Source organism: Chenopodium quinoa, unplaced genomic scaffold (assembly GCF_001683475.1).
Source record: "Chenopodium quinoa cultivar QQ74 unplaced genomic scaffold, ASM168347v1, whole genome shotgun sequence".
Taxonomy (NCBI): Eukaryota; Viridiplantae; Streptophyta; class Magnoliopsida; order Caryophyllales; family Amaranthaceae; genus Chenopodium; species Chenopodium quinoa.
The window spans coordinates 2,185,426-2,196,784 of NW_018742903.1; the positions used below are offsets into that span (position 1 = coordinate 2,185,426).

The following is an 11,359-nucleotide window of genomic DNA, read 5'->3' on the forward strand; positions in this document are numbered from 1 at the left end:
AGATTTTTGGCTTTTATTGACTTTTTCTTGACTTTGACCCGATTGACCAAGTAAGATGGACTTTATAGTCGGTGAAAGGTTTTGGGTTAAACAAACAAGGATAGGTGAAAATGGGCTGGCAGTACCCAAGGGCCCAATATATATGGAAAAGAACCGGCTTGGAGGCAAAGTAGACAATTCAATTTTTAAAGAGAGTTGGTGCCTAGAAGCATAGCTGCAAAACAGTTAGGGGAGTCAGCCATAACCGCTCTAATTTGTCTATAAATAGAAGCATGAAGACCAAAGGAAGGACATTAGCAAATCAATCAACAAAAAGCATTTCATTTCTTTTAAGCTTTTTCTTAGCTTCCTTAGTTTCCCTTGGCTTAGTAGCTAAGCGATAGCGTGGTTTTCCTAACATGTATTAAAGATCGTTTGTTCATTTCCAATTGTATGAACATGGAGGTAACCTCTCCTTCAATTTGTACAATTGTAGACCCAGCTCTATCCTTTAATTAATAGAATACATTTGTATCTTTTGTCATATATTCATATACTCGTTTCTTTACGCAATCTAACTTGTTTAATTTCTTTGAGAAAGCTTCCTTATTGTTTATTTTGTTACATTAGCAAAGTTATCAATCTTTGAAACCGGTAACTTCAAGGGCAACCCCCTAATACTCTAGAACAATATAGGGTATTTAACTTGTTGACAAAGAACAATATTTGCCTCAACAGTTATAATGTGGAATTTCCCTTTATTATTTCTCTCTCCAACCAACCTTAATTATGCTATTTTTTATTATTTCTCTCTACTAACAATTAAATATATCCCCACTAACTATACTATATAGAAAATTTTAAGTTTTACCACCACAAAAAAAAACACTAAATTGTTTTTTAGCACCAAAACTTCTATAAGTTTTTATTTTACCACCAAAAAAAATTCAAAAAATTGTTTTTCACCACCTACCGTCAAGAGAATCGTAAATCTAATGGTTTTTTAAAAATTTCTTCGATCTCTATGCCAAAAACATGCTTTTTAGAAGTGGTCATTTTGGTCCTATGGGACCGATTTGAAGTCACAAATGACCAAAAAAATATCAAAAATATACCTGCTTGCGTGTGTCACGCAAACCGAGGTTTTTTAAGTAGGCAAATCGAGGCATTTTTTGTCAATTCAAACCTCAAGTCGGTCCCAAAGGACCAAAATGACCCCCAAAACCATGAAAAACATTTTTTGGGCTCGAAAATCGAAGAATTTTTTTAATTTCGTTTGATTTAATGATTATATTGACGACAGGTGGTGAAAAACAATGTTTGGATTTTTATTTGGTGGTAAACTAAAAATTTTACTCCTTCCATCCTTTTATTAAGAGTCTGTATTCCATTTAAGAGTAACCAAAATTAAGAGCCTATTTCCATTTAAAGTTGTTCTTTTTGACAATATTACTCTCTTTTATTTATGATTTGTCAACATTTTTCTTTTTCTTTTTAGTACTTTTGACATCAATTCTCAATACTTTCTCTATCCCTCTCATCAATAATTTTCAACAACTTTTTTTTTTCTATTTATCTCTCTCTAACCCCTACATGCATATTTGTACTTCCAATAATTATTTTTAAGGAATTTACAAATTTCTTAATTCACGTTAAAAACCCCAAATAGGCTCTTAATAAAATAATGGGGGGAGTAGAAATTTTGGTGTAAAAAACAATTTCGTGTTTTCTTTTTTTTTTTGTGGTGGTATAAGTTAAATTTTCCTACGGAGTACTTTATATTACTTGTATATAATTCCCCTTTTGATCCCACCTTATAATTTTCCTAAAGCTTGTACAATACCTAATATTACAATTTTTATAAAATAAAGGAAGTAATAAAAATACGAGTATAATTTTTTTTAGTCCGAACCCAACCTCACCGATCCAAATTGACACCCCTAAAGGCTCTAATCAGCCCTAAGTAAGAAAATAAAGAGCTTTGAACAAAAAGGAAAATTCACTCGCACAGTCGCAGCTGAACCCTGCATATACCCTTGCCTTTGCCCCCCTTTTCTCTCTCTCTTCCGAGAGAAGCCAAACTCACATATTCCCCCAAATTCATCAATGGCGGACGTCAATAATTGCCCCGAACCCACATTGCCCACCAAGCGTATCCCCGATCCAACCACCGATAACTCCGCCATTGATGCCAAAAGGCAGAAACTCGAAATCCCAGATAACAATGGCAAAGATACTCTCGAATCTCTTGAACCAACCCCAGAAAACGACGTCGTACAGAAAGGAAAGAGTATCGAAGAACAACTGGACCCAGTAGCAGAAGAAGTTGAAGAAGAAAAGGGTTCTAATGGTAGCAAAGCTGAAATTGACAGGAAAGGGAAGGGTATTCTTATTGAAGAAGACGAAGAAGAAGATGAAGATGATTCCGATGATGATTCTGATGATTCAGGTTCCGATGAATTTGGTGATGAATTATCTGATGGTAGTGATATTGCTGAAGATCCCTTGGCTGAGGTTGATCTTGATAATATTCTTCCGTCTCGAACTCGCCGGAAAATCATTAATCCTGGTGCTTACCTTGCTACTGATCTTCCTCCTGAGAATTCTGATGACAGTGATGACCCTGATGCTTAGAATTTTTTTTATCGAGGTTAGTTTTTAGAATTTGATCAATGTGTTAGGTTATTTAAGTTAGAATATATGTTGTGGCTTGTGAAGAATGATACTTTTATTAGTGTTTTTTATTTATGATTATTATTATATGGATTTTTAGTTACCCTTTGTTTCTAATATGTTTATGATCTTGGTAGCATTGTTTAATTTGTTGTTATTGCCCGAATTCGGACTTATTGGTTTTATATGTTTGATGATGTTGTTAATAGGTATTTTGTTGAGGCAGTAAATTAGGTGTTGTAGTTTAGATTTGAGGGTTTGCACCTATGATCTTGTGAACATATATGATCACAGAAATTTTTCGAGTTTGCTTTGCAGTTTTTCGAGTACCAAGTGGATGATTAAAGATTGTAGCCGGATTAGCTGATAACATTAGGGGAAGCCCTGTTATGTTCTTTTTCAATTATGTCTTCGGGTGTAAGTAGAATTTAGTGTTCTTTCTCGGGTGTAAGTAGATTATTTTGCTGGAAAAACGTTGTATATCACGTTCATATTTTGTTACATTGGAGCCTTCAGCCATATAAGATAGTATAGCTTGTTATTTAGCTGGAGTTTGTCCTTTCGGTGTTTTGAATGATTGAGTGCATTTGTTCACTGTAATGGTTTGTAAAACAATAATATGATAGCTCTTTGCTTTGATTCTTCAGGGAAAAGAAAAGTGGACTTGTACTACACTGGTTATTAATATAGTAATTAAACATTAACTCAGACCAATGACACTAAATATATGAAGTAATGTTTGGTCTTCCTTGTGAATTTCATGGGTTCCCTTTTTGTCTGCAGGGAATTCCGCTCCTAGGATTTTTTGCTTTGAGTTTAATGGTGATTGATGTAATATATGGTAATGGACTGAACAAGATGTTTCAGAACATAAGTCCTTTTGTCCGAACACGGTAGTATCTCTGAAACTATTGTGTTTAAAAGTCCAGAATGCGGGTTGTGGGTATGTTCACCTAAATCTTAGTATATAACTTGCAAACATAGTACTGGTATGCAGTGCGTATCTCGCAGGAAAAGTTTATTATATAACATATGACTTGTATGCAGAGACTCATGAAATCATACTTATAGAGAAATACACTACAAACATGGTCATTGCTGGAGTTGTGAAGAATAATACAATACAAACATGGTCATTGCTGAATTTATGAAGAATAGTTCATGTATGTTGGTGAAGTTGCAGTATTACTGAGTATTACCTTTGGCATGGGAATTATCTTGTAAAATTTGTATGCAATCTCAATTACACTCCATCACTTATTACCATGAAAAATTTGGCCGTAAAAGAAAGTCTAAGAATGTACGGTACAAAAAGACTTGTAAGCAAAGAATGAAACGAGAATGGGAAAATAAAGTCTGCTAGATTTAAAAAAAAAAAAAAAGATGTGTTTACACTTTACAGTTTACTTCTATATTGGGGATCATGTTTATTAACTGAATTATTTTTTCCTTTATAGTCGGCTATATCATTTCTCCCTCTAAGTAAACCACTTGGCCACTTTTTTCCATTGGCTATCTGGAAGGCCAGCTTGGAGCTGCTAAACAGAGTGGTCATTCCTTTTTTCTGCAATCAGAACTTAGGCTCAGTTTTTTATGGTGGAAAACATTTTCTTGGAAGATGATTTTTTTCTTTTTTTTTTTTCATTTCTTCATTTTCCTTTGTTTGTTTTGTTGACAGGTGGAAAACAATTTTCCCTAGGTGGAAAGTTACTTTTATGAGAAAGAAAACTATTTTCCTTTTATAAAGATGGTGTTCTACATTTTCCTCTTTGCTCATCACTTCTCAGTTTTCTATCCTTCACCTCCTTTTTACTTTCATCTTTCTTTTCCTCCATAATTTTTTCTATAATCAAACAAACAAAGGAACCCTTTTCACAATCTTATTTCCATTGAAGATTGTTTTCTTTAAAAATTGATTTTCCATGAAAGATGTTTTCCATCAAAACAAATGGAGCCTTAGCCCCAATCTTTTGTGGTTCTGTTGTTGTACTGTAAGATATTCTATCCTTTAAATCCTAAATCAGAAGCAACTTTTGATTTGTTCATTTGAAGATGTAATTTGTATCCAATTTCCAATAGAATTTGCTGGAGGTTAGTCATTGCCTCGAGTAAAGTCTATATTTTTCTGGATGTATTTGGCTTTTCTGCTTGGAGTTTTTGCTACTGTTGTCCTATTTCTTAAAGCTTTATGATCTGTATAGAACTTAGGCCTCTAGGGGCATGGGTGAATTTGGTAATTTGGTCATGGGAAAGCAACTTGGAATTCATTTGCTCAATTATCTTGAAGCTAAGAGGAGAGTAAGATTATAGAGAGACCTTGCATGCGTGACTTTTGAGTTACTACGTAGTTTTTTCTATAAGATAGTTGAGTGTAGCTTTTAGAGTTTAGATGAAGTGCATCAGATCAGAGTTGAGATGTTTGGTCCTTTGTGTACTTGCCCTACTTGGTGATTCAACTAGCTTTGTTTTTAAGATTTTGCTACAGCATGAAAAGAAAATGCTAGAAGACTTTTGACATTGCTTAGAATCCATCAGCGGTAAAATAAACTAATTGTGGTCTTTGTGGATATGGCATTTCAGAACTTGGTGAATCAAGGGTGTTAGATTTTTACTCTGTAATTCTGGTTTACATTAGGACAGGAGAATTTGTGTAATATTGATGGTAAACTTAGAATATCTGGTAATAGTTCCTATTGCAATGAAATTAGTTGTAATGGTTTCCTTGACGTGATATGTGAGTATAGATTAGGTGGCAGCTGGCTAAAACAGTGATGCTAAGCCATTGTATATGCAATTTTGTTAAGTCCTGGTCTAAGCTATTCTTGTGCGGTTGTCCCTTTCTTTTCAATGTTCCATATTCTATTCATATTCATTTGTAATTAAAAGAGAAGGCAAAAATCAGGTAAGTGGTCAACATTGTCTCTTGCCTTGTATAAAAATGAAGGCTATTATTTGTACTTTTTTGTATTTGAAGAGAGGATAAGATATTGGAATAAGTTTCAGCACTTAAAAGTGATTAATCTTACAGAGTATTATATGCCCTACAATATCCCTTGTACATTGCAAATTCTCTACTCGTCTGCCCATTTGGAAAGCTCAACATAAGCTCTCCAAATGGGCAAGTGAGCAAAAAATTGGCCTTGTGTGTTCCTGTATTTGGGTATATAATACAGTTCTCGCTGTATGGTAATAATTTGCTTCATACAGTGCAAATTAGCATAGAAAGGAAAAGTTAGCTTCCATATCAGTATAGTATGTATACAGAGTAAAACTTTGTAACTTGTCTTGCTTTTCTGGTGTTGTCGTGTTAGTTTGATATAACATAAAGCTTGATATGAAGCTTGTCCTTTCTTCTGTAGGTGAATGCTTCATTATTTAGTTGTTCTTGTATCCTCTGTTTGCTTTCTACATCTTGCAACAGCTTAAGTTTCCGTCTCTTTTTGCCCAGTCAATTTTGTCTTGTATTTTCCTTAAGGATTTATTTTGCTTATTTGATGGCATAAATGTTTCTATCTACTGGTCATCATTGTGACGAACTAATCGTGGTGACTAGGGTTGTTTTAACTGTGAAGCACGGTTCAAACCACACACCAAACTGTTTTTTGTAGCATGGTGCAATTTTCATTTTGAAATTTTTGGTTTGGAATTTTGACCACATTGTGGTTTATGATTTAAGTGCGGTTTATCAAACTAGGAAACCAAATTGCACCACAAACAACATTAGAACGTAAACTGTTTCTATATTTTTGTTAAAGAAAAAAGACAAAAGGTTTTAAATACAGATTTATATTATTAAAAATATACTGTATAAGTTACCTTTGCACAATTTTTTTATTTGAATACTCCATTAATTTATTACGGACTAGTTATAATAAGATTCATTTCTTTTGGGTGCAGGATGGTCAGGTAGTGGTATTGAGTCATTTGATGGGGTTTGATTTGATTCATATTCAGTCAAGGAGTCATTTGTTTCGATTTGGAATCATCTGAGTTTATTGTCAGGTAGCTTGTAATGATAGATTAACAGATATTAGTCATGTATATATTGATCGAGTTGATTTGGATCAGTATTGGTTTAGGTCTCAATGGATTCATGTGATTTCAAGTTTAGTTTGGCTTTGAGTTTGATAAACAGGAGCGAGTTAGTCTTGCCAAGCCTTGTCAAAGCTCTATCAACTTAGGTTTTATTGCACTCCCAAAAACTATAGAAGACTAGAAGTTATAAAGGCCGTCTTTGAGTTGATAGTTGTAGCCTAATTTCTCTTAGACAAAGTGTCCGATAATTTCCATCGGAGATTATCCTCTGATAGTTGTTCGCTTTACCTTGTATCTTTCAGCTAATCTTGATTTTACAAGGCCCTGACTAAGGCTTTAGCAATCTCAAACTTGTCATGTCGTAGCAAACTGGACACTTACTCCAAAATTTCGCGCCACTACACTCAATCCTCCTAGCCATCATTTATCACTGTTGCAGCAGAATTATTCCTGGCAGTCCCTCTTGCATGGCTCAGGCTGCTGCAATCTTGAAATCTTGAAATGTATCTCCTGCAATCCTTGTAGCACTATATGAAGAAATGAAGGCTGCTGCAATCTTGAAATGTACCTCCTGCATGGCTCAGGCCCACAAGCCCAAAACATGCAAATGTAACAACAGCCTTGCTACATAAGCCTTCAGCTTGCCCAAATGCTAGTGATAATTTGGCTTATCCAAACCATCCTATGAAGTTTAGGTTTTGACTTTTTTTTTTTTTTTTTTTTTTGGGAAGAAAGGTACATAATTGCTAATGGATTCTCTATTACAGGAAATGACCAAAAACAGCTAATGATTTCCCTATCTCTGGAAAAGAACCAAAAGCCATAACAAAAGGAAAAAAAAACAATCACACACGCATAACAAGAAAGAAATCTAGGCCTCGTAAGGAAGCCAATCTCCTAAGAGACGAGCAAAATATGATTGGCCAATCTCCTAAGAGGCGAGCAAAGTATGAACATGTAAACATATAAAATCATGATTCTGTATTTGGTTATGAAAAATCCTTAACAAATGACAAAGTATACAACCTAAAAATAAGGAATACTCTTGTCAAAAAAAAAAAAAAAAAAAAAAAAAAAAAAAAAAAAAAAAAAAAAAAAACGGAATTCAATAACGAACATGGAAGAGAATTCAAACAAAATATCCAAATTAGAACTACAAAAACTATGAACAAACTCAACAAAGTATCAATAGGCAGGGTCTTAAAATAGCTTCATAGCATCAATGGATGCAAGGTCAAAACAAGCGTGGAGACCTTTGCTTGAATATCAAAACAAAATACCAATCCAATCCATAGATTAAATATAGAATTGTTGTTGTTGATAGTTCATCACAACACCCTCCAACATTTAAAACCTTTTACTAGTAGAAGATGTCATTAGGTAACAAAATTTGGACTTAATGATAAATTTTCAATGTACTAAAAAAGTCACTAGATCAAACATGAGAAGATAGTTGATTATATAAATATTCTCCATGTTTTGAGCTAAACCAGTTAAAATAGGTTAACATGATCAATTGATTTATAGGGAGAAGGGTTGGTGTCAAGCATTTGACCCATATTGGGTTGGATTAGTATTAATGAATTTCAAGGCATTTATTTTTTGCAACTTGATAACTCATAACTCATTTGTCGACTCTAAATTTTACTTCCTCCATTCATTTTTACTAACAACACCTGCAACTTTACACTATTCACATCCTTTCATTAGACCACCACTATTGATTTTTATATATGTTAGGCAAAATATAAAATCATGTGAGATCTTGTTATATTCATCTCAATTATATTTTCACAATATCAATTTTTATATTTTTACCTTTCTATAGTTAGAAATATGAGAAATTAAAACTATACATTGATAAACATGAAAGTCAAGACATTACAACTAAAAGTGAATGTAGAAGTAATTCATCACGTTCTTCCTCTCCTTGTTATTTTTCCTTGTTGTACTCTTGCTTGAGACCATATATCATTTGATACATTTTTGTTGCTAATGTTAAATTTTGAATTATTTTTGTAAATTATTGCGGTTGAGTTCATTAAGGTTGTCCAACAAGATAGCATTAGGTACTCCTTTGTTTTTATTAAGTGTCTCACTTTGATAAGTACATTTGTCAATGTAGGATTTTGACCAATATTATATTTACTTATCGATAAATTTAAATTTTAAAAGGAAAATGATAAACAAGTCCTAAGGGCTGTGTATAAGAAGCTAAAAAAGATTGAGGATAAATTAACGTTAATTACACCGATTTGCGCGTGATTTTATGATGAATTCCTCACTTAATTCCATTTTAGGAATTATATTTAATGCTTATCATACATAAACTATACATTGAGAAAATTCTAACTAGTAATCATATGAATATGTTTGACCTTATATATAAAATATAAACATTGAATCAAACTAGTATATATACGCGAATAGTGCAAAATTAAAGTAAAAGTGTGACACTTAAAAAAACAAAGGGAGTAATTTATTCATGTTAAATACTCCGTATAATTTTTCACAATCAAAAATTTGGCTTTTCCTTTCTACTTGCAACACTATGAGCTTCATGTGTTGTCGATGAAACATTTTCATCAATACCTTAAAAAGATTTTACATTTTCACTACTTTTTTTATTATTAATTTTTTTTTTGACAAGTACATTTTTACTACTTATTGTACGTGATATGTAGTAATATTGTTTTATATATTAGTAAAATTAATTGCCAAAGTTATTTTATAAGTAGTGCAAAAGCTAAAATATTGCCATTAATTAAAGGGAAATTCTTAACGGTGACCTCCAACTTCTGTTACGTATTAATGGTCACCTCCCTTTTTTTCTTATTATATAAAATGACTCTAATTAAAAAATTTATCTCACATATGACATTAATGAGTGTTATTTATTTGAAAAAAAACTAACTATGGTTAACTTTGAAAAAAAAAAAAAAAAAAAAAAACTAAAAATAAAAACCACCAACCCAGCCACCACCTTCACCTTCATCCCCACCAGATGTAGCCAGCACCACCTCCACCCTCACCGGAGCCACCATCTCCCTACCTCCACCTTCAACCTATCACCACACAACACCAGTGCAACAACTCCCTCGCACCACAGGCCGCAACCAACCAGCACCCGCTTCCCACGAGACAACCACCATCAGCCGCCGAATAATTCACCCAACAACCGGCCACCCCCAGCTGCCCAGCCACCATCTCCCTTTCCAGCGAGACCACCTCGACCACTCCCAGACCGCCGAACCCAAATCACGACCACCCCAGATCGCCGAACCCAAACAACGACCACCCTACATCGCCGAACTTAGAACCCTGACCACTCCCAGATCGCTGAACTTAGAACCCCGACCACCCCAGACTGCCGAAGCCAAACATCGACCACCCCAGATCTCCAAATTACCTAGAACCGACCACTGATCCTCCTGCTCTCTCTTTCTCCTCCACCCTCTCTCTCTTTATCTTTCGCCTTCTCCGATCCCCGCCCAGAATCGAAACCTCACGACGAAGCGGTGAGAATCGAAGTTCAAGGAGAGAGAGTTGTGAGGTTAGGGTCGGTTCGGGTAAGAATCGGGCTTAGCGGTGGTCGAGGTGGAGTTGGCGCAGTGTCAACGGCGGTCGGGGGAGTCTGGGTAGTGTAGGCGGCGATCGATGGAACCTAGGGTAGTGTCGCCGGAAGGGATATGGTGGCTAGTTTTGGTGGTTGGGGTTAATTTTATAAAAAAAAATTTTTTTTTGGTTTTTTAAATAGAAATCTAACCATAGTTAATATTTAATGAAATAAGGTTATGAGTGAAATGAAATTTTTAAACTAAGGTCATTTTGTATAATAAAAAAAAAAGGGAGGTGACCATTGATGCGTAGCAAAAGTTGAGTGTCACCGTTGAAAATTTTCCTTAATTAAATTAAAATTAAGTGAAAGAAAGAAATTTGGAATTTCAAAATTATGTATTTTGGCAAAATAAAAAAGTTAAATAAAAAGTTGTCTCTGTTAGATAGTCCCCCACCCAAAACCAATGTCATGTCAAAAATCATAATCCATGCCAAGGGTCGGTCAATTGCAAGCAATCATGGACTAACATAAATACTTTGGACCATACACTTATATGACTCACCACCTTCTGTTATCATTTTCAATCCCCCACCCCTCCATTTTCTTTGTAGGGTTCCTCCACACTCTTTGTACCACCAAAAAAAATTAAAATTTATAATAAGCTTTTTCTCAATGACTATTCATTCTCATGTTGCAATCTCTACATTAACTACAATTATTACCATTATTATTATTTCATACAATTTAAAGATGTAAGAGATCTACTAGGAAAACTACCCCATTCAATTATTGAACCACCACAATCAACAGTTTTAGATATTGATATGATTTTTATTTTTGAGAGTACTTAGAAAAGATAATAATAGAACGTCAAGATGATGTATATGTTTGTGTGAGACCCATTTGCATGTGGAGGGAGGGCGGGGGAGGGGGTGTTCATGTGATAAGGTTATGCATAAGATAAGACCCTTAACATAACTAATTTTCTAACCTAGTGTGCTAGTGATTTACAATTGTTTTATGCATTTATAACTATTGATATTTAAGGAGGATGTAAATTGTAAATAAGTGTGTTGTTTTACTATGACAACATAAGTAATTTAACTTGTTATT

The 11,359-nt window shown here is 34.1% G+C and overlaps 1 protein-coding gene across 4 annotated transcripts; it reads left to right on the plus strand.

Moving 5' to 3' along the window:
* Positions 1 to 1,944: 1,944 nt before the first annotated feature.
* On the plus strand, positions 1,945 to 6,751 carry LOC110727224 (histone H2A.Z-specific chaperone CHZ1-like). Of its 4 annotated transcripts, XR_002512507.1 has the most exons (3): positions 1,945 to 2,629; positions 3,436 to 3,595; positions 3,700 to 4,034. XR_002512507.1 is itself a non-coding variant. In XM_021906790.1 (2 exons), exon 1 carries the CDS (start codon positions 2,086 to 2,088, stop codon positions 2,611 to 2,613), a length of 528 nt encoding a protein of 175 aa, XP_021762482.1. In that variant the 5' UTR covers positions 1,945 to 2,085; the 3' UTR covers positions 2,614 to 2,629; positions 6,550 to 6,751. The 4 variants fall into 4 exon arrangements, 3 of the variants coding, with proteins under 3 accessions (XP_021762482.1, XP_021762481.1, XP_021762483.1); XM_021906790.1 differs by lacking the exons at positions 3,436 to 3,595; positions 3,700 to 4,034 and adding an exon at positions 6,550 to 6,751; XM_021906789.1 differs by having other exon boundaries at positions 3,436 to 4,034.
* The last annotated feature ends 4,608 nt before the right edge of the window (positions 6,752 to 11,359 follow it).

Excerpts from the sequence above, each read along its gene's own strand:
- LOC110727224 (XM_021906790.1), top strand. The coding sequence starts at position 2,086 with ATGGCGGACGTCAATAATTGCCCCGAACCCACATTGCCCACCAAGCGT.